Consider the following 23,166-nt stretch of genomic DNA (forward strand, 5'->3'; position numbering starts at 1 on the left):
GAGACTTCGAGCACAATGCCGTCTTGCTTAATGTACATGCGGTATTCTTCGTGTACGAATTCGCCGAACGCTGAATGGACACGGACCCTTTCTCAAATTCCCGCTTTAACGATTCGGCGAATTCTTCACGGAATCAAAGCACGTTCGCCAAAGAACAGCAAGGGAATCTCGCGGCCCACGTCTGTCGTGCAGACTCATAGGAAAGATATTATGCGAAATCACGTCTTCGTCTCTTTGCAAATGTAAATGTATGGCGCGCGATATTCCCCTCGCTCGTTGAAGTATCCAGGAAATCTATGTATTCTTTGTATTTATTATAATAAACGTAAAAAAAAGTGACACATTAATTCTAAAATCTATTCATTAGTATCATAAATATATGACGAATAAACTGTTTTGTAAAAAGACAATCTTATTATTAAATCTTCGATATAAACTACTTCTATTAAATAACTATATATGCCCAATATTACTTGACACAGATTACCTTAACAAACGAGATATAACGAATTGCCTGTTAATCCATTTTGCGCGTTAATCTCTATTGCGGTTAAAACTCTAGTTTCAACGCCTCTAACGAATCTGATCGCTTTTGCGGCCAAATCTCATCGACAAACGAGACTTCCTGGATAGGCAAACTAGTTTCATGCGATCATATACAAGCGGTATCCACAGCCATTTAGCTACTACCACACAGAGAGGAGGGTACAGGTGAGAAGAGATGGATGGGACCGATCGAATGACCGGAAAAAAAATCGGTGGAAAGAGGGAAGAGAGGTCTGGAACAGCGCGAGCAGCGGCAGTCAACGTCGTACAAATTTCCACGTAAAATCCCACATTGCACGGTACTTTTGAAACGAGGGACATCCCATCAAAACAAGAGAATACGTATATCTTGCATTTTACACGCGTATCCGTGATACAGTATCGATTCGAACGGTACTTGGTCGATAGAGCGGAGGCCGATGGAACGATTTAAACGACCTGGATTGGTATTTTTGTTATTTCGCAACTATAAATTCATGTGTGAAAAAGTTTAATCCCTTTTCCTGCCATTCTCTTTTTCCCTCCCACGTGTCAAAATTTGTTTAAAGCCATCGTCACTGCGTACGTATTTGCTACGAATCTCGTGACTGAAACCAGCGCGTTTTTATTTGTCACGGTCGAGCCGAGGATAATTCTTGCTCGAATACGAAAGCGATCGTCAAACGGAGTGTCATTACCGGACGATGGTCGCGGGCGACGCATGAGAGAATCCTTGAGCTACATCACCGCATACTAATAGCTTACCGAGCACTGTAATTCTATTACATTTACCAAACGCTCGGCATGCATCGCTCTTACAGAACAGATAACGCAAAAGAAATGCATAAATTTTCCTAACAAAAATACAAGAAGAAAAAACGAAAAACCATAAGAAACTTGTTGAAGAATCTGTTCCTAAACTCAATCTGAAATTATGCACAGATGTTATCTAAAAAATCATATAACTTCGACAACGGAATAACACAAATGCACACGAGAATAGAACATAATTCCTATCGCGTTCCATGCGTTTGTTTTCTCGATAAGTTTCCGCATGATTCGCCGATTTGGTGCGGACTGCGGAGTTTCATAGAAATGGAAGATTTGCGCGATATTCGAGCAGAATGAAGATGAACATGAAATGTTGCGCATCGTGTACCGTAATCGGCGCTAGGATATATATCAGTGGTCTCGTCTTCGATCCAAGAGTCAACCTCGACGAATTCGGCGACGAAGCTCGGTATGTGACACTTGATAATTGCGGCGTTCCCCCGAAGGACGTGTTCGTCCATCACGTTCACTGCATACCGCTGCCCGACAACTGCAACCAGACACGGGTTTCCGGCTTTACCATAAGGCGCACATCTCCCACCTGGCAGGACGTGTCGATCGTTCGTCGATTAACTATACGATTTTGATTTCATACCATCGACGATTTCGTCAATTTGTATAATACGTAAAAAATGAAGATATTAATTAATTTCATAGCGATAGATGAGGTGTTGCGTCTAACAATTAAAGTCAAATACAAAAATATTGTTTCATATCCTTTCGATTGTTAATAATTTGATAATTTATAATTTATATCATTCAATAATTAATTATTAAATATTTATGTATCGTATGTAAACTTATTTATCATTTGTATCTGCTTTACACACGGATTGCGTAAACGCAGTTTATTACGTAATTTCCTAGTACGTTTTAATCGAATTTATATGAGCCGCAAAAAAGCTAGTTTCATTAATTCAAAGTGAGTATTTATGTTATCTTATATCAAGGAAAGAATCTCAAACCGGAAAATATTGTGTGCTATTATACTGGCTTGCGGATAAGTTGTTAATCAACAAAATAACGTATTTTTACGCGCTTTAACGAATTAAATTTAAAAGTTTGTACAAAACACTGTTATGACATTCCATATTATTGCAAATTTATATCATAAATTTTCAGAAGTGTTGATTAACAAGTCCGCTTTAATTACCACGAAAACGCTTCGATGTCATTGTAACATATAATGTGTAATAAATATTATATAGTGTGTAATAAATCTTTTTCGCAATTTATAATAAAAACAGGTACTCGACGAACGATTCAGACGTTATTCTTGCAACATGATCATCACGACGGTTTTCAATGACTCGATAAATTCTGTTCAGCGAAACGGGCGTATCATAATCAGGAATCCTATTCACGTCACCATCGCGTCTCTATTCTTTGTGAATTAAAATAAACTCTACTGTCGGCGGCAACTGAAGAATATGTTCCTGTCAAAGAGAACTGGTCGCGCGACCGGTCTTGAAATAGACGCGATCGATGTTCAACATTACGATTCGTTATACACGTTCAATAAACAAGTGGCACATCGATGCACATCGCAACGATATGAAAGATATCTAATCGTAAGGCGTGTTGCATGCGCCTTACACACTTCACATTTAAACCAAGCAAACATGATACGTGGTATCATTAAGAGGAAAGGAGGAAATTGTGGGAAGCGCATGCAAGATCGAATAACTCGGTCGATCGATCCAGTTCTCTCGTTCGGTGATCTGCGCCCTATTCAGACAAGACTTGCGATTTTCCAGCTTACAAGGCAGGGCACAATGCGCAACGCGCGTGCATCCCTTCAGTTTTTATTATACTACCATATGACTGTGCGTCGGCGACGTAACTGCCGCCGTTGGAATCGATCCATCCCACCACGTCCACGTGGTCGGCCACGAACGAGGGAACTTGACACTTGAAAATAGCCGCGTTGCCGCGTATCGCGAACTGATCGTAAACCTGAACCTCAAAGTACTGGGCGACCACTGCAAATGAAGCGAGAGAAAAAAAAACAAGAGTTTGGCGTTTGTTCTAGGCTGACGAGTACGCGCTTTGATCGCGCCGATTAAAATTCCAATGAGGCTGGCTGTCTGCAAACTGGCTACCGCTGCAGCCAGTTTCCGATCGTGCTCCTATCGAGTTCAGCAACATCCGATGCACGTGGACATCGATCCAGTTAATCCAACTTAATCTAATTGCAAATTAGCAAATCCGCGCTCTCGACTCTTAATTTCATAGAGAAAGTTCGCGGATTCTGCGTCGAAGAAGATATCAATACGCGGCATATTTTACGAATATTGCACTCTGAATTAATATTTAAAATAACATTTCTCTCTCTCAATATCATTTTATAACCACAAGCCGAGTTTTGTGCCAATTCTGCTAAGATTTCTATTATCCTAATTTCTACTCTCACGAGTTGATAAATAAATTTAGTTACGACGCTTTTAAAATACGCAACCATTCAGGAAATAACATCCATTTCCATAATTAAAAGTTAGATACGGAAGCGAGATTATGTAACTAAAAAAACGACTTCTCACATGGAAGCACGGTAAAATTTAATACATTAATGCTTGCCATAATATCCTCGCCCCATTAATTAATATTGCAATATATTCGTGCACTGGCTACCGTGGCCGTAAGGTAGATTCGATTACGTTGCCGGGAATAACCCTTTAACGATCCTCTCTCTTTGCTAAAAGTGGATCAAATCGCCTGGTTGCGCGGGCGTTAATTCGCTTCTCGACCCGATTAATCCGGCTTATCCTGATCCGAGGATCACGTTGAACGAGACCACTGCAAGCCGCATGCTCCTCCTCTATTCACCCTTCCCGATCGCCTAATCGAAAAAGGGCAAATTTTTTGGGCCAGAACCCGCGTTCCACTCCATCGACCACCAACCCTTCTTTCTATTATGTATATGAGAGTGCACGTTCTAATACCGAACGACGCTAGTATGTGCGACATATGGATAAATAAACCGTCTCCGTCTATTTGAGACCAGTACATTGTAATTTAATTTACAAAGTGCTTTGAAAGATAGATCTCGTGAGAACTTGTAAGGACATAGAAAAATATATTGAAAGATAAAAAGGATTTATCTAGAAAAAATAAAAAATTGCATCGCTATGACATAATCAAGATTGAGAATTGATATATATGTCGACAAGATTTACAAATATTATTTCGTTAACGTTGATTTCGTGCAACCAACATAAGTACCCTTTTCTTCCTGGCTATTCGTGGTATACGTTGAACCATCCTCAGCCTGCCATTCAACCACATCTACGAAATCCGCCACAAAGCTGGGCACGAGGCACTTCAGGGTTGCCGTATTTCCGCGTAAGACGAACTCGTCGATGACCCTCGTCTCGTAAAATTGCTGGACCACTGTAACGCGCGATTTCTCTCAGAGCAGATCTCGTGATATATCATGATATTAAATTTCGCTTTGACGAACGCTACTCGAACTGCACCGAAAGACGATTAAGATTCTGCAGAGGCATCGTATTTTTCGCCATTGAAATTGTTATCGTCAAAACTCATTTCGGTATCGTTTTCGTATCCATCTTTCGGACGTTTATCCCGTAACTTGAACACGCTTCCTAATGCGATTCTTTCTCGATACGCACGATTGCCCTAAACTACAGCAGAAATCCGAAAGTAAAAGTTGGAGCTCGTCACGAGCCGCGAACTGCAACCGACAGTTGTCGGATTGCCTGGAAACGGATGAGAAGAAAGTGCAAGAATTCGTTTGAGGGTGGGAAATGAGAATAACGGGGGAAATAAGAGAATGGAGAAGAAGAAGCTGTTCCGCGGATACAACAACGCATACTACGTCGGCATCGACCGGCGTCATACCGTACTCCTCCTGTCCGGGCGTGTAAATCGTCCCGTCGTCGGCCACCCACTGATCCACCTGGACGAACTCGGACACGAAGCTCGGTATTTTGCATTTCATGATCGCGCTGTTAGCCCGGATCACGTATTCGTTCTCGGCCTCGGTAACGTAGAACTGCGAAACCACTGCCGGCAATACGTTAACTCTTTGAGACACGGTAAAAAATAAATCGTGTCCTCGAAGGTTTAATAATTTTCCTGGTTTCATAACGGTGAGATTTATGTGATTAATTTGTACCTCTTTATATGAAATAAATCAATTAATCGAATAAAAATTCAGAATATTCTTTGTCATGTTACACATAACATGAGATATTTTGTTTTATGATACATCACAAAACATCTTTTGCTACATTCTTATAAAAATACCCTTCAAAGAGTTAAACAGGTGGATCGACGGAAAATAAAATGCGCCCTGCATAATAGGGTCATAAAAGAAAAAACGATTACTTCGGTTAGCGATGTTAGTAAAACACAAATAAGCGACGGATATTTTTTACAGCAAATTGCATAGGATTAGTTGCAAGAAAAGAACTGTATAAAGTTCTCAATACAGTTATAATATCTAATTGACTTTTCTAAGAACCTAAAAAGATTAATGCAAATTTAATATTTTTTATGTTAAAATAATTTCTTTTAATTCAAGAAACAAGTTAAATTACTATAAATTCGAGATCCTTTCTAAAATCTTGAATTATTTATTCTTAATATTTTTCTATTAAACATTTTTTTCTATTAGATTGAACATCCTAATCCATATACAAATTGTCGATGGGGAACACTTAAAATAATTGAGAATCGCCCAATGGGATCTGTAGTACCCTGCGCAACCGCAAGATCCGCTGGAAGGTAAACCTCTCCATCTTCGCGAATCCACGCCTCGACAGTAACGAATTCTGCGATGTAACTGGGGATGCTGCATTTTAATATCGCGCTGTTTCCCCTGATAACGTATTCGGTCAAGATCTCCGGATTGTAAGGTTGAGTGACGACTATGTGGGGAGTACATATTAAAATAAGCGTATGTTTTTGATTAAATCAATAAGAAATGTCGTATCGTATAAAAATAGCCCCCATGGTATGCAAAATAAAGTATGTATAATCGCTATTTTTAAGTCTTTTATATTATTTGCAGATGGAATATACGTTTTCCGCGAATAAATCAGCAAGAAAGAAGGTATAATTAGATGTCTACGAATAAAAAAGTTTTTTAGAAACATCATAAAATAAATCCCAAGTAAACAATCATATTTTTATTTAAAAAGCAGTGGAAATTATAGTAGAAGCAGTTTGAGGTCTTTCTGAATCACGGTGCCCTGTAAATACTTTTGTACATCTAAAATAGAGCGAAATAAGCAGGATAATGCAATCGTAAATCAAATTCCAGGAAAATATTGCTTTTGTTCTTTTCGCACTATCTTATTGCGTTTTCAATCCGTCAAAATGTGCTTACTAGACTCTGACATTACACCATGCTGAAACGGAAAATTTATTCCAGACTTTCCTTGCGCAACTTCCCTTCTCTACGCTCGTCCGTAGACACGGTGTCGGCTTATTTTCTTAGGCCTATCGTAATTCGCGGCGTGAGAGCTACCGGATGGTTCATTAACTCTCTCGTATGTACGTGCTGCCGCCGCCGTTCTGCCGCCCCGTCAGATCGGACCGCGTGGCCGGCGGAAACGAATCGTTACCACGTGCCACTTTGAACTTTGACAAAGTTAGGCGAGGGGACAGGGTGTCTGAGTAGCAGGGAGACAGGAGTGATACGACCGGAAAGAGAATTTCCTCGCTCTGTGTACTCATCGTATGTACTTATTGGCCGACACGTTTGCTCATCAGTGGTCATCATACAAATTGTGGAACGCTTGCGCATTATAAGTCAATAAAATGCATCAAAATGATCTGAGATGAGATACAACCAGAATAAGTGTTTAAAATATCACACGCGTAGGTTGCTAATTGCTTCTGAATGAATAAAATAATTTATCTTGCCTCACAAATACATATTTATAAAAACATGTAAAGATATAACAAAAGCTGCAAACGTCATAAAAATCTGTATCGTAAATATTTTTTTTCTATCAAAGAGGGATGTGTATCGTGATCAATAGCAAAAATTTCTAAAGCCTTGCTTTTTTCTTCTTTTAATAACGAGTTTTCCACATATTTTACTGATATAACGAAGACATCTTGTTATTGCTTTAGAAAGATGTCATCGTTATATTAGTAAAAATAACTGATATCAGTTTTCTTTAACTAGATGAATGAAGGAAGCAGAAAAATAGAGGAGAGATAACGTTCTCTCCGGCGTATCATTCCTTTCAGGATTCTGCTGTAAAAGGAGCGGTAAAAGAATAAGCGCACATGAATAGGAACACGTATGTTGTAATGTACCGTAATCAGTAGACGATCTGAAAGTCGAACCGTCGCTTCCCACCCACGATTCGACCGACACAAATTCGGCGACGAAGCTCGGTATGGTGCATTTTAAAATAGCCGCATTTCCGCGTATCACGTATTCCGATACCACTTCCGCCTCGTAATACTGAGTCACGACTGCGAAAGATAATGGCATATTATAATGGTGCATTGTGTGTTGCTACATCGCACATTGCGTGCTTCCGAATATCATGTTGCGTTACTGCGTGCCTAATCGAGAAGAAACAATTTTCTCTCAGTTCAGGACGCCGCGTAACATTCTTTAATTATTATTATCATGTCGTGCAAGTCATTACAGACAATACCTTGTTACGCATGTTGATTTAATCATTCCGTAGAAAATGAAATATATGTATTTCTCTGGAGAAAATTAGGTGATTACGATCAAAGAGATTGCAACATTAGAGTCGCACTCTGGCAGCTAGCATTATACAATTTGATCCTATGCTCCACTATGTAATTACGGAAACTGGTTCTTAGTAAGTGGAAGCCTCGTGATTCGACCTACTCAAGAAATTGCATTAGTTACGCAAGTCTCAAATAAAACACCAAGCCCTCCTATACTCGTGTAAAGCCAGCCATTTAAACACGAGGTAGCAAGTTCAATGTACGTTTCAAAAAGGTTGCTCTTATAGATTTTTACTTCAATTAATTTGAATATCAGCGAAATATCAGCGAAATTCGCGATACACGATACGCTGTCGTGACGAGAAGAAATATCTCGCGACGTCGACGACGTTGACCAGTTTAATTCGCTGCCCACGCGGGTTCCGACTTTCCGAATTTCCTAAAAGTTTCGGATTATACCGTTGTCCTGATCCGGATCGAAAGAGTTCCCTTGATCGTCCTGCCACCCAATAACCTGAACGAATTCTGCGACGAAGCTCGGTATACTGCACTTGAGAATGGCCGCGTTGCCGCGTATTACATACTCGTTGTTGACCTCTGACTGATAATATTGATGCACCACTGCAATAAACGATCGAAATAATCTGCGCGAGTCCGATTTTTCTACTGACAATGAACATAACGGCGTCCACTCGTACCGCTTTCATTTTCACAACGATTGGAAATACATTCAATGGAACACACGCAGGTCCGTGATGGAACATGTTTTATGACCGTTTCAAGTTGCTCGGTTGACATATTATCTTTACAATGCAAAATTACATATTCATAAAAGGTTTTTTTTAATCAATTTTTTTTCAAATATATGAAAAAATTAATTTTTGACTTATACCGAATGAAATCTCGACGACGTTGACGGCAGCTTTGGGCAATATATCTCGCTATTGCTCCGCGAGCAGAATTATTTGCGTTGTCGCATCTTATGGCCGGCAGTCGCCAACGCGAGCAGACATCATGATGGCACACGATCGATTGACTTTCAAGCCCGGTGCATGCGTGCGTATACGCACATGTACCCCAGATGCGTCGATACAATATTCCAAAAAGTTTAAAACAAAACCGTGAAATTTTCCTCGCTTTTATAAAATTATGTAAAATCAAAATTAATTGTAATTACGAGAATAATTGTTCCGTAATTGACATACTAACTACTTTCGTATTTTTAAGAAATACTAATGCATTAACGAGACCATAAAAATAATAGTATAAGTACTAATAAAAATGCATTTATTATAATTTCTATTGTTATTAAGATCAATTAGCATTGTTGCTATTAATTTCCAGAACAAAGGAAAGAGAGCAGAATGAAGATAAATATTATTAAACGAACTGATATATTTAAAGTACACAGACGGCGCGTCAGAAGCGAATACCCTGTGGTTTAATAGAAAAATGAGAGAGATAGCTGACAACGGTCAAATATCCGATCGTTTCGGCTAACGCTAGATACATATCGAGTTGAATATAACGTTAACGAGACGAATGTGACGATGTACGCATATATGTACATATACACACACACACACGTGCTAGCCGTGGAAGTGGAAAGTGAGCGACCCATATACTTTCGCGTTGCACCGCTCCAAATTGATTTGCATTTTGCCACCGTGGCAATTGAGATCAATATACGAGAAGCCGAGTCGCACGGATGGTGTCAGTCACTCAACCGAACGATGCATTTGTGCCATCGAACTGAAATATATGAGCGGGCAATAACGACATTATTTTCTAATTGTCCCTGTGCAAAGGGTATAAATGAATTGAGAAAATGCGTTAATAAAATTTGGGCGAGACTCAGAATAGAAAATTTAATGAGAGATTTAAATGCATTTTAACTCAATGGGTTTCTATAATGGCTAGGTCAAATGTGATAAATTTCGTATTGTTACAAATCTTTAGATATTTTCAGAATAATTTTAAAATTCACGGTTTTTAATTTTGTATAGATAAAAGATCATTATATGTCAAAGATGCAACGACGAAATTTTCTGCTCGCAAAGAGTTAAGAAGATCGATCAGTTCACTGATCAAACCCTAATCCTGTTTATACCAAAGTCATCGCCAGGTACGAATTCCTCTCCCTGATCCGTGTGCCAGGATAGGACTTTGACGAAATCGGCGACGAAAGAAGGAACGACACACTTCAAAATGGCACTGTTCCCACGGATCGCGTATTCTTTATTGACGTCGGTGTCGTAATACTGCGCCACCACTATAATTTCGTACACACAAAATAACGTTCACAATGCGTCGGGAATTATTCTGCTCCAGCCTCAACAGCTCCAAGAATTTTATGCATATTTTTCGTAAATGTAAGTTCCTTAAAATAAACATTTCCTTTAAAATTAATTTTCTACAAATAATATAATAGCATTTAAAAAATTCGTTACTGTGTATCTAACATTACAATATTTTTAGTAATTATTAATTTTGTTAAATAACCATTGTTACATATTTGTCCAAAGAATTATTTTTAAAAAATTTGTAAAAAAAAGTTATATTTAACCGATAAGTAACTAGAAACTGCTGCGGTCGATAAAGCACAGTGACGTCAGAGATTTAATGACATCACTGTGTGATTCAGAAAAATTTTCAATTTTGCAAGAACGCTACAATTATCATCATGTAAAAATAGAATTACATCAATGATAGAATAATTTTCTAATTCCTTGTGAGCAGATTGAGGCTGCAGAACGAATCAAATATAAGTTCGCATAAACGGCGGCGGCAGAGATTGCAAAACATTTGAAAGAGTAATATATAACATCGGACTACTGTATCATTCGATTGACACCGATGTCTTTTACCAAATTGAAATTCTTCCAAAGAAATATGTCGGATAAAATATGGAAGAAATAGTAAGCACGAAAATACGTGCTTTTAGCCATAGCTGGAAAGAATATTCTTTAAATTTTTCTATGTTTAGCCATCTTATATTCTATCTAAAAATATAACTTTAACTTTAAATTAAATTATATATTATTTATTTATAAACAAAATTGCAAATTCTTAAGTAAGAACTTCTAGTGTTTAAAATAACACTGTACAATAATAAGAATTTTAACTTGAATTTTAAAACACAATTTTTGTTTCATTACAAAATATGTTTCTACAATCTACATTTTAACAACTTTCTTCTTTTTTAATAAATGTTAAAAATTCAAATTGCCTTTATCATCATTTTAACTTCAAATGCCGTTTTAATAACTAACGTATACATTTATTTCGATATATAGAGAGTTGAATTTCTGTCAGAAATTGATATTAAATTTGAATTTATTGAGATTAAATTTAAAAGTGCTCTTTATTTTTGGAACATCCTCTATAAGATACTATAGATGGCTAAACGTTAAATGCTTAATGGGTAAAGATTGACACTTACCGGCTCTCACGTTGACATCACGGCTGTGTACTGAACCTGCAGGGGAACGTGCCAAACAGCTGTAGACCTGAGCATGAACTTCCTGACGGTAATCTTCAGCGCGGAAAGGAGGGAACACCAAATTTCCGTTTGGCAGAACCTGCGAAGGGCCAATAACCGTATAGAATGTAGAAACTAAATTAGTACATAATAACGCAAGCAACAAGCTTGGAAATAATTAAAGCGTCCTTCATGATTGCGTGAATGAATGTGGGATGGCATGGGCGTTTAATAATTCCATTCACATATTGCAAATAGGTATTTGATACTGAAATGACTGATAATTGGCGGCTATTTAGAGGAATAGTTCACCGTCCTACGCGTGACAGAAAAAACTTATTTTCAATCTCTTTTTTTCTTTCATTGAGAACATCCGTTTTGCTAACATTAATAGATGCGTTGATAACGTTAATAGATTTTTAACAGATGCTATACGCGTGCACCTATTTCAAAACAACTCGATAAAATCGACCGTGAATCTATTTCGATGTCAACTTCAATACTTATCTAAATAAGATTTTAATAAAGGAAATAGATAAAAATTTCACACAATACCTGTCGCAATCCGGGAACGTCTCCCACAGCAGTTCCATCGGAACGAACCCAGATGATATCCGGTTGTGGGTTTCCTCTTGCCTGGCATTCGACGACGGCTCCGGTTCCGTTTGAGAAATCAATCCGGTTTGGGGGCTCCTTGACAAACACCGGTCCCATAGATGCATCTTCAGCCGAGACAACTGCAAGCAGAATGCAAAAGTTTCAATGATCATGCACGAATGTTTACAGTGCTTAAACAATTTATTTCGAAAGCAATGTACACACTATTTTAAAGCATCATAAATTTTAGTATCAAATTTAACAATATTTGTTAACGTACATCACTTTCGAAACAAGTGGCTAATTTTTTTAATAGCTATTTTCTCGAAATTGCAAACGACATGCCACGACTTCAAGCAATTTCTTCGTAAGTGTAAGCTTTATAAGTTGAACTAATTTTGGTCCGAAGATAACAACGGAGTTTTTGTTACGGAAAAGGAATGTTCCGTGGAAACAGAACGAAATGTAAGGGACACTTAACAGCTTGTGGGAACATTAGCAACGAAGCTAATTAATTTAAAGTGCCACGAGCGACGAGACCTTTTGTCTCGTGTCTTCGGGTTTCGCTTATCATCCGTTTCAACCAGGATATGCGACACCCACTTGCAATTGGCGCGTTGCCAATTGCAGCAAACAACAGGTTGTCGGGTCTGTTATTGAATAATATGCGATCAACGTCATGTGACCATAAGGGAGACGACAATGCGTGATTCCTTTTCCGTCGTGGAGAGCTGCGCTCCTACCTCTATATCGGTACCATCGATAGCGAAAAGTGATTTCCATCGACGGCAAATTATGTGCCATTGACTGCAAATTTATTGCAAATGCATGACTCGCACGTTTTTCATATCTCACAAGAGACAAGAAAATCTTCTACTAAATACGAATTATAAACAGTTTCCGTGCTGCAATTCTCTTTCGATATAATGTACAAGCGACATTACACAATTATGATTTATAACTGGATCCAACAGCTGAGAAAGTATATTTCGGAATCTGTATTTATTTACCCGTGAAAGTAGCTAACTGCAATTTTTTATAACAGAATGATATAAAAGGAACACGAAGATACGAATGTTTAGCGATTCAAGTCGCTCCTTGCTGCAATGGATACCCAAAGTTTATGCAGGAGTCTACCGCGCTACTTTTCTCCTCGCACGTAGCCACCTACTGATTCACCTACGACGATTGCAACGAAGCGAGAGCGTATACATGTAAACCCGGTGCGGTATATAAAATCAAGAACCGGTTAGCGAAGCGTGCGCCGTTGGAGCAGGCGGGATACACGCGTAGGTATAAAGAACAGGTGTTCCGAATTTTTGTGAATACGCGCCTTCTGCTAGAGTCGGATCTCGACTCGCACAACTGCAATTTCATCTCGCCTATTCTAGTTCTGTTCCAACTTTCCTTCCGATCCATTTCACTCGATGGTAGTGGAAACTTTCCAAATAAAATTACATTAAATTGAAGCATAAGAAATGTCAGCTTTTTATTTCTTCTTTTGCGAGTAGGTATCTTGTATTTTTGTCTCTCTTTTCTTCTTCTCTTTTAAACCCCATCGCGGATATTCTCTTTCTTTCTCTTATCCCTTTTTCTTTCTCTTAAATCACCTCGTTAAATTGACAGTTATAATGGCGTTAGGTCACCGAAAGGGTTAAAAGGATTAAAGCAACGCGGGGGTATTGCAATGATTAACTGGGTGCGTACGGCAGTTTCAATGGTTGTGCATTTACGTCCAAAGGGTTACGTTGTTTATACGTTCCGCGGCACGTGCACGGTTGCAACAATAGCCCAGGGTATTGTCCGCGGCTATACACGGCGGACGCGGTACGCTGCACGAAGTGGGATATATCGATCGCAGAAGTGGCAAGTAAAATTTTTTTCCGAGATTAAACTCTCACGCATCCCCCGATGAAAGACGAGATTCTTCCCGGTCGAGAACCGCTCTGTAATCTATATATAGCGATAGCTTCGAAACGTCCGGACACGCTGCATCGAATATATTTCCAGCGTGCACACACGCACACGCGTGTCATCACGCGCGTGACTCACGTGTGTGTTCACATCTGCTCACGAGTGCGTGTAAACGTGTGTATGTAAACGTGTGTAAACGTGTGTATGTGTATGTAAACGTAAGATACTGCGACGTGCATAATAACGAGGAATATGTCGAAACCATAAGTCGACAAAGGTGTCAAAAAAAAGAAAATGAATCAACCGAACGGTCTTTCGAACCTTTTTCCGATTTTTCGTTAATTTAAAGTTAAATTTTAAACGCTTGTTGATACATTTTTATTTTAAAACTGCTATGCTCTGTGAAGTGTCATGCATTGTTTATGACTTTCTTTCGTTTTTCAGAGATTTCTTTAATTGTTTAATTATTTAGTTAAATAAAAGACGGAGTAATTAATTTAACTTTAATTCTCTTAAGCATTAATTTAATTAATTCTGAAGTATAATTTTTCAGTCGTTTTTTCAGAGATTTCAGAATCAACAGTCAGTTTTCTAAAATTACTATCTATTAGAATTACTCAAATCATATTTTGTCAACACATTAATGACCGCGAGAGTGGATATATAACTCTTTCACGTAGGTGTGTAAGAAGTCGCGAGAAATTCTCAAACTTCTCTTGTGCTTTCAGGTCATATACGGCTTCTATAACTGCGTCTATTTCTGTTACTTCCTGTTAGATACCAAAATATCGAATGTTTCTTTAAGTCTCGCTTACTCAAGCTCGAAGTGCAAGCAGTATAATCAATTTGGTCTCAATATCACTTTCAACGCAATAAAAATTCAACAAAATATTGTTAAATTGGAATTTAATTATGGACATGTAATGTAATTTATTATATACGTGTTTGACATAATTATAGTCGACGTATATTTGCAATTAGCACCGTTTGCGTCACAATTGCGTTAAAATCCGAAATGTCTCGTGTGTACGCGATTTCGAAAATTTTCCGTATAATTGAGTCATTCTAAATCCCATTTTTCACTTCATTGTGGTTATCGATGAAATTCCTCTCAAATGGTCTCTTTTTAATTTTTATCCTCAATTCAAGGATCAATTAAGAACACCCCAGCTTGATGTCATTATTCTTTTAATAATAAATGAAGTTCCACTGATGAAATAATGCAGAACCCGCATAATAGGCGGATTCACCTGGTGCGGCGAGCATCCGCGAGTGCAATTCTCTTCTCGGAGCATGATGTGAGCCTGCATTCTGGGAACAGCAGCTGTTCCTTTCCCTCGATCTCCTCGTTCCCTTCATCTTAGTCTCTCCTCCGACAGCTGCGCTTCGTGATCCGTTCGTACCTATACATCGGGACCTTTCACGGTCCCAACTAACCGTCTGTTCGGTTCAAAATACGCGCGGATACGAGATTACGTCGAAAAAAAGCAGCAGTGGACCGTTATAACGAATCAGGAATGAACGACATCAAAATCGCGCGACGACTCTTTATTATTCCATTATTGGAATGCAACTCTCACTGCTGGTCTTTACATTATATAGAAAAGAATCCTATATAACGTTTATAGAATAACAATTTCTAATATCTCTCTAAAATTCCCATACTTCTACATTTTATTATATCAGATTTAAATGTACAATAAATAAATGGAAATTAATTTTCTCAATTTTCACAATTTTGTTCTGCATCTCGGTAGTAGGAATTGATTAGAGCCATATGCTAATCTTGCTTCAATATGCTAATGATAGCTAGGAGAATTCAAGGAGAATATCTAGCATCCGTTGAGTATTTGAAGCACGTGTACCACGAAGAGCAGAATGCCGCGTCAGCTGATAAACTTTGCAATTTGATAAGCATAGGATGTGTATTTTATAAGAATGTTGCAGTATTCAAATATGTATCAGATTTGTAGTTTATGCAAAAAGATTACGAATAATTCTGATAAACCATCAGAAATCTCGTTGCAGATGCAACGACAAAATTGTTAGAAACTGCACAGTTTTGAAATAAACAAAAGCTTTAGTTTTGAAAGAAAATCTAAACTGTCCTAGATCTCTCAATTAATATCTGAATTTAACTCTTGTAATTTCTCCAGTTATGCAACACACATGTTAAGCATTGACATTTTCAATCGAATTATTCTTACTGGCTTAAAAATCTGCTTTAATTATCCTATATTATTACCTCCTATGTCATAAGTATCTTTACTGGTTTAAAATCTGCCTTTGTTGCTACATTATTACGCCTCACTGCAGTGTATTTAATGCGTATACAAAGAAGAGTCTCGTGGCCTGTCCTTCTATAAACATTTTTCCAATTTTCAACGCATATCACGTGACCCTCACGCATCAATGCTTCTCCGTAATTATCGTCGAGTCATGGCGAGAAACGCGAGATGAATGAGATCTTTTCGCGCGAAGTTGACTCACCCGTTGTCAATGCCAGGACAGCGACTAATAGCAGCATAGCGACGACGTGGATGGGTGTCTTGTACCCTCCGCCTGGAGGATCTCGCCACATCCTTACCGCGGCTCTTCCGAGTGCACTGATTTTCACCTGATTTCACATAAAATACACCAATTGAACGATACGCACGTCGTAAGGCGATCGCCGATGATCCGTCTCGATGATATCCCAATAATTTTATCAAAAAGAAAACGCGTTTCAAACCACGTTTTAGTATAAATTTATTATAAATTGACGGCTCATAAAAATTTAACAAGGTAAACACGAACAAGGTAAACTCTCGCTTTTAGTTCAAGGTCGGTTGGTCGGTAACTATTGGCAAAATCACTTTCAACGTGTTTAGCATACGTTAAGAAATTCGCGTAATAGGCTTCCAAAATGAATGGAATTAATCGTTCTCCACTGATAGAAATTATATAAATATGATTAGATTAGACGGCAAGATTGGTACTTCGGTAAACTCTGACTAATTGGTCGTAATAACAACATGTCTGATACATTAATCAATTTTGATTAAGTAATCGCATCAAATAATTTTGAACCAAGATTAGAAGTGGTAGTAGATCTGGCACACGCTTAACGAAAACATAATTATGCATTAAACGTGATTGCGTTTAGATACAATTCTATGAGAGTATTTATAAATAATTAATAGCATTTCATGTAATAAAATAATTTTTTAATATTATATGCCAGAGAATTATATTAAATTAGCATCTATTTTAAGTAGCTTTTCAAGCATTTCTATTAAATAATTTAATTGAATCACAAAGCAAAAAAAATTGGTGTACACGTATAATAGAAGAAATTATTGAAGAAATTGAAGACTTCAGTTTCTGAAGACTTTCTGTAAATAGAATGCCGCTTTTTTTAAGGATATAAAAGAATTGATTTTAATGCTCCGAAAACTTAATTTTCTGGATCTAATCGTCAACACGCGTAAATACACTATTGTAATTCTTCGTAAATTTTAAGATAAATTAGCGTCCAGGGTGAAGAACCTAAGAATATTTCCTGCACAATGCCTGTCTTCCTCACAACATCTCGCAGCAAGAACGTGCAATTAAAGACGCGAGGAAAATAATTCTGAAAAGCACGGACAGCATCTCTTTGGCGCGCGTTGGTCCGCGATAATCCGCGGAACGCGAGAGAGCGCGCTATCTCTTTGCGGAATGAAAGTGCACGTGCTGAATCGCTGATAGCAAGGGTTACGGTGTTGAAGAACAGCGGGTGAGTCGTCGTCAGCGGGGGGAGGGGGGGAAGAAGGGGGACGAGGGGTCGAAGGCGGAGAGGGAGCGATCGCGAGAGGGGATGAAGAGACGCGGAAGGGCGGAGGGAGACAAAATGTGGCAAAGTTGAACGGCTCGTCACGGGGCTGCTCCCTCTCGGCGAGTTTATTGATCGCAGGGTGCGGAGCGGTTCAATCTACCCCTCGCAACGGTGCGCGCCATGCTGCCATCCGGAGCTCGGGGGCTATATGCCAGGCGGCCACGACGGCGTCCGTGTGCGGACCCCCGCTTAAAATCCTCACGCCTCCTCTCCTGCCCCCCTGGCCCCCTGCCACCCCCTGCCGCAACGGGGGGGACGACCCACCGCGTAGCCCGAAATTATTCTCCGACCCGTCAGACGATGCGTCTCTCTCTCTCGCGGAAGTCGATCGTATCGGGACGTGACGCCCGATACGCGTTTTACGTCACCGTCGTTACATCATGTAACTCGACTACGGAGAGAGCCGCGGGAAAGAGAAAATTTATAGGGATGACTGAAGATTCAAGAAGCGACGGTGATCGCGGTACACTCACGTCGGCGTCGCGGGGACGATATTCGCGACCGTGAGACAAAACAAGACGTAAACTCGCTCGCGCTGGTGAACGGCTGATCTCCGCGCGAAAAAAAGCCGCGGACGATGAGAGAGAGCGAAAGAGTCGGCCGTCGAGAGGATCCCGGCGCGTCGTGATAAAAAGTCGAGGGCAAAAAGAACGGAGTACCGCCGACCATATGAGAGGCAGACCAACAGACGAAAAAGTATCCGAACCGCCGCCGCCGTGCTAGAATCTTTCATGTTTGAGAGAACGATTAACACAAAGACGCGAACGGAATCGTTGCCCTAGATCTTGGTTTCGCGGTTCGCTCTTCTTGTAAAACCGAGAACTGGCGTAAGAATTGATTCTCTTCGACGATCTCGGGGATGTCATCAAGGCCCTGCGACCATCAGCGATCGCGTTCTTTCGGAATTCTCAGCTTCCGCTGGCGAGAAATCAGAAAGGGGGTCGTTGGCGCGTTTTTAACCGCCCACAAATCGGCGCGCACACACACAGTGTGCCGTTCGATCACCACCGATACACACACACACACACACACACACACAGAGGCATGTACGCACTCGCACGCAGAGATACACGCACACATGCACACAACCACCCGCGATTTCGGCAAAATCGGCCGACGTCTTCGCCGATCCCCCGTCGAGGATCGTCGTCTCCTCGGCGAAGGGAGAAAAAAAGATTCGCTCACACGTACCGACGACGCTTGTCGTATATGTGAACTCGCAAGGGGGGCACAAATGCACGCCGACCAGATCGGAGGAGGCGAAACGAGAGCACTCCGGATCCGCGAACGACCGATCGTAGAGTGCGGCGTGCGGCGTCGTTTGCTTCGAAGCGGCGGCTGTTCCTCGGCTATCTCGAGGTCGGCGGCAACGGTGGCGCGGCGGTGGGGGTCGTCGGCGTGAGCGCACACGTTACTCCGCGCCCCGCCGCCAGGGATTCTACGCGGGATGAGGGGTGCATCGCCGGCAGGGCCGTCCAAAAGATTTTACTCGGAATGGACGCGAGAGAAGATGCGGAAAATTCAACGTCGAGACGCGCGCACATAATTTTAAAGCGGGGAGCACAGACTTTTGCATAATGCATAATGCGTAAGCATAAGAAAATTGATTGATCCATATACATGTGCATAAAAAAATAGACCGCATTATGCGTTAATGTTGTTATGTAAAAAAGTCTGCGTTCCCCGCTTAAAACTTTTCTCATAGAAACAAAATAATTTTTAGCGCGCCAGGAAATTTGTATATAACTTGCGTTTATATCGTTAAGAACGCACATAAATTTCATTTACACAGTAACCTTATATAATCCATAAAAGTAAATATTTGCAGGATTTACAGAAATCAAGAACGTACCAGATATTTCATACATTTCTATTTTTTTTATTACTCAATCAAGAATAAACAATGAAGAAATCCATATGCAATATGTTATTTTACGACTACGGTTATTGCGCGATGTATAATAATTAATCGTCTATTCAAACGTCTAATAAAGTAATGAAATCGCAAGAATTATAAGACTCGCAATTCGGCAGATATTTCGTCCGGGGTGCCAAAAATTAGTCGACCGGCACTACCGGTTAGCCGACCTTTGTCGCACGCGGCGGAAACGGCCAATGGACCAAATATATATGAAATATGTATATTTGTGTGCGAATAACGCGTACGTGTTTGCGCGAGCGCAAATTCGCGGATATTTGCGGAATGCTCATAGGCTCGTTATGACGATAAGCGATTATCGCCGATCATATAGGAGCAATAGCCAATAATATCCGACCATACACGGGGGGGGGAGGGGGAAGACATGATAAATATGATCGATAAAACACACCGCAACTAATTATAGCAAAATTTGCAAAATAAGTAATTGGAACGAGGGATAAGAAACGCTTCTTATCATTATCTTAATTCGGCATTATCTATTTATGTAACGATATTTGATAACTCCGATAAAGCGGTGCGGATAGTTTCGCACGGATTAGTTTGTAGTATTTTAATGGAGAAATATAAATATATAATTATGCAACGTAACAATAAAGTAAATGGAACATATTGAAATGTAGCACGAGAAATAAAAGTGATAATTTATACTTAAATGTTATGTGCATGATACATGTATAATATAGACAGTGTACAACACCAATTAATTTAATAATTCCTCACGTATAAAATGTTGTTTATTAATTTGTTAATTTCTGGAAAGTGCTAGTTTTTTCAATTAATAATTCTCTCAATTGTTTTGATGCTTGCATAATTGTGTCGCGTTTAACTCGGGCTTTTTATCATTTGGCTGATGAAATGATAAGATGAATAATTTGTTGTATGCAAATATGTTACATTTCACGGTACAATGTTACGTTGAAATTGTATTTACTCAACGATATTATAGAGAATTATTAGACTAATGTAGTTTAATCTCAATGTAATCGATTAATTACAATTATTTTAAAATGCTCTTGATTAAAGAACATTATCGCTTTTATAATTTTAATATTACAGTTTTTAATCACTTTTTTCCCTCTCTCTCTCTCTATCTCCCTAAAATTTTTTGAAGAATTATATAAAATGTGATATTTTGCTAAAGGTGCAATTTATTGGTTTGAAGAGAGCGCGGTTTTGAATGTCAGCGATATCACTATGGTCTTGCGCATTTGTGACAACTTTGACATTTCTGACAGTCTTACCAATTGTCTAATCGAGGTACTCGAAATTCCTGTTTCTTGTTTCTTGTAGCACGTCGGCCCATATGTAAACAGCTCAAAACAGCTACGTCAAAATCAGTCAAAATGGTAAATAAAAAAGAGGTGAAGAGCATCATAAAGGATTTGTGCAGGAATGACAAGTACTCAATTTTACTTCCCACTTACAATGAAGTGGAGAATTTACCGATAATAATATGGCTTATTGTGAAATATATGGAGGAGAGGTAACTAGACATAACCTAGAACCGATCAGAATTTATGTATAATTTAATGAAATAAAATGAAAACAAATAAACTTGAGCCGCGTAGTTGAAAGAAAGCTTTGTCAAACAATAATCTACATTGTTACAGCGAGCTTGCCTACGAAATTATTGTGATAGACGATGGTTCTCCAGATGGGACCCTGGACATGGCCAAGCAACTGCAACGTGTCTACGGCGAGGATAAAATAGTTTTAAAGCCCAGGGAAAAGAAATTGGGACTGGGGACTGCTTACATGCATGGAATTAAATATGCGACCGGGAACTTTATTGTTATCATGGACGCCGATTTGTCTCATCATGTATGTATTACATTAAGGAACAAATAGGAAAGTAATACTGATGTGTTTCAATAAAAAAAGATTTTTTATTTTTCAGCCCAAGTTTATTCCAAAAATGGCTGAGTTACAACGGTATCTCGAACTGGATATAGTCAGCGGTACGAGATATGCGCAGGGCGGCGGTGTTTACGGCTGGGATTTCAAGAGAAAGTTAGTCAGTAGAGGTGCAAATTTTCTAACTCAGATTCTATTGAGGCCTGGTGCAAGCGATTTAACCGGTAGTTTTAGGTGATGAACTTATAGATTTTTGCTCTAAAAAAAAAATGTTAACAGATTTTAATGTGTTCTTTGACATGGGATTTTATAATTCTAGACTTTACAAAAAAGATGTACTGGAAAAGCTGATACAGTCCTGTGTATCCAAAGGATACGTATTCCAAATGGAAATGATAGTCAGAGCTAGACAATTCAATTATACGATAGGGGAAGTGCCAATTACATTCGTCGACAGAGTCTATGGTCAATCTAAATTGGGTGGTTCAGAAGTTGTTCAGTTTGTCAAGGGCCTTCTATATCTTTTTGCTACCACGTAATTGAAAAAAATGTATAGGATAAGAAAAAAAATGATCTCTCCAGGTCAAAGCATTTAGGCAGCATCAGGAAGCGTATCAAGCTTCCTAACCAAACATTCCAAATTGTGTACTGCCTAAACAATTATATACACGTATAAATGTTTAAAAAATATATATATAATATATATCGATCTAAAATGTTTTAAAAATAAATTATTAAAATACCACTTTTTAAATATTGGTAATCTTATGTTGCTATTACATTTTCCAATTCAAACATGAAATGTTCTCGTCGCAAACATGATAAATGGGATATTAAATCAAAGATTGCGATACATCAGGCATTTTTGTCACGCGATATTTCATTTTGTAACGCGAACGTTCTCGCGCGAGAATAATCAAAATTATTTCAAAATAACACGTGCGCCTGCACGTGGCCATGAACGATGCAGAGGGAGCATGCGTACATAACGCTCCTCGTGGGCTCGTCCACCCTCGCCGCACCCTCTGACGTCACGCAGCCTCCATTTATTGATCCATTACGAAATTACAGTCTATATTTCTACTCGAGCCGACTCGAGTAGAATGCAAGACGCGAGTAGACTACATCAGTAGAATATCGGTATTTATGCGGTAAACAAACACGGTGTAACCTTCATGAAAATAATTTCCCAGGGATTCTCAAATACCGTAGCTTTCTCAATTAACTTACATTGAAAAAATTCTTGAAAAAAAATCCAGTTTTTTACTGAATAAAAAGAACAAACTGCCTTAACAAACAATGTTTTCAAATAAAAACACAAAAGATATTTATTCTCGTTAGCTTGAATAATTTCTTTCGAAATCAAAAACTGAGACGTTAAAAGATTTTTTAATCTAATCCACTCAGCAATGTAATTAAAATAGTATAAAAATTGAAAAGGATTAAAGTTTTAATTAGCAATTTTTAGCAAAAAAAAAA

The 23,166-nt window shown here is 39.0% G+C and overlaps 2 protein-coding genes across 2 annotated transcripts; one reads left to right on the forward strand and one right to left on the reverse strand.

The window, feature by feature from the left end:
• Window positions 1-2,151: 2,151 nt before the first annotated feature.
• LOC112466997 (Down syndrome cell adhesion molecule-like protein Dscam2) lies at window positions 2,152-19,193 on the reverse strand. Its single transcript, XM_025035399.1, has 5 exons — window positions 19,083-19,193; window positions 16,526-16,652; window positions 12,080-12,261; window positions 11,486-11,624; window positions 2,152-3,338 (listed from the first exon to the last, which is right to left on the reverse strand). The coding sequence occupies exons 2-5, from the start codon at window positions 16,614-16,616 to the stop codon at window positions 3,115-3,117; spliced, it is 636 nt and encodes a 211-aa protein (XP_024891167.1). The 5' UTR covers window positions 16,617-16,652; window positions 19,083-19,193; the 3' UTR covers window positions 2,152-3,114.
• Window positions 19,194-21,176: 1,983 nt separating this feature from the next.
• LOC112466995 (probable dolichol-phosphate mannosyltransferase) lies at window positions 21,177-22,423 on the forward strand. The gene is made up of 4 exons (XM_025035396.1): window positions 21,177-21,316; window positions 21,444-21,654; window positions 21,731-21,921; window positions 22,007-22,423. The coding sequence occupies exons 1-4, from the start codon at window positions 21,177-21,179 to the stop codon at window positions 22,224-22,226; spliced, it is 762 nt and encodes a 253-aa protein (XP_024891164.1). The 3' UTR covers window positions 22,227-22,423.
• The last annotated feature ends 743 nt before the right edge of the window (window positions 22,424-23,166 follow it).

This window comes from Temnothorax curvispinosus, unplaced genomic scaffold, assembly GCF_003070985.1.
Source record: "Temnothorax curvispinosus isolate PA1 unplaced genomic scaffold, ASM307098v1 QBEX01016800.1, whole genome shotgun sequence".
Lineage (NCBI taxonomy): Eukaryota > Metazoa > Arthropoda > Insecta > Hymenoptera > Formicidae > Temnothorax > Temnothorax curvispinosus.

Excerpts from the sequence above, each read along its gene's own strand:
- LOC112466997 (XM_025035399.1), bottom strand. The coding sequence starts at position 16,616 with ATGTGGCGAGATCCTCCAGGCGGAGGGTACAAGACACCCATCCACGTC. Across the intron at positions 12,262-16,525 it reads TGTCCTGGCATTGACAACGG|TTGTCTCGGCTGAAGATGCA; the intron begins GTGAGTCAACTT and ends TTCTGCTTGCAG. Across the intron at positions 3,339-11,485 it reads TGATGTCAACGTGAGAGCCG|TGGTCGCCCAGTACTTTGAG; the intron begins GTAAGTGTCAAT and ends CTTCATTTGCAG.
- LOC112466995 (XM_025035396.1), top strand. The coding sequence starts at position 21,177 with ATGGTAAATAAAAAAGAGGTGAAGAGCATCATAAAGGATTTGTGCAGG. Across the intron at positions 21,317-21,443 it reads GTGAAATATATGGAGGAGAG|CGAGCTTGCCTACGAAATTA; the intron begins GTAACTAGACAT and ends ACATTGTTACAG. Across the intron at positions 21,922-22,006 it reads GATTTAACCGGTAGTTTTAG|ACTTTACAAAAAAGATGTAC; the intron begins GTGATGAACTTA and ends TTATAATTCTAG.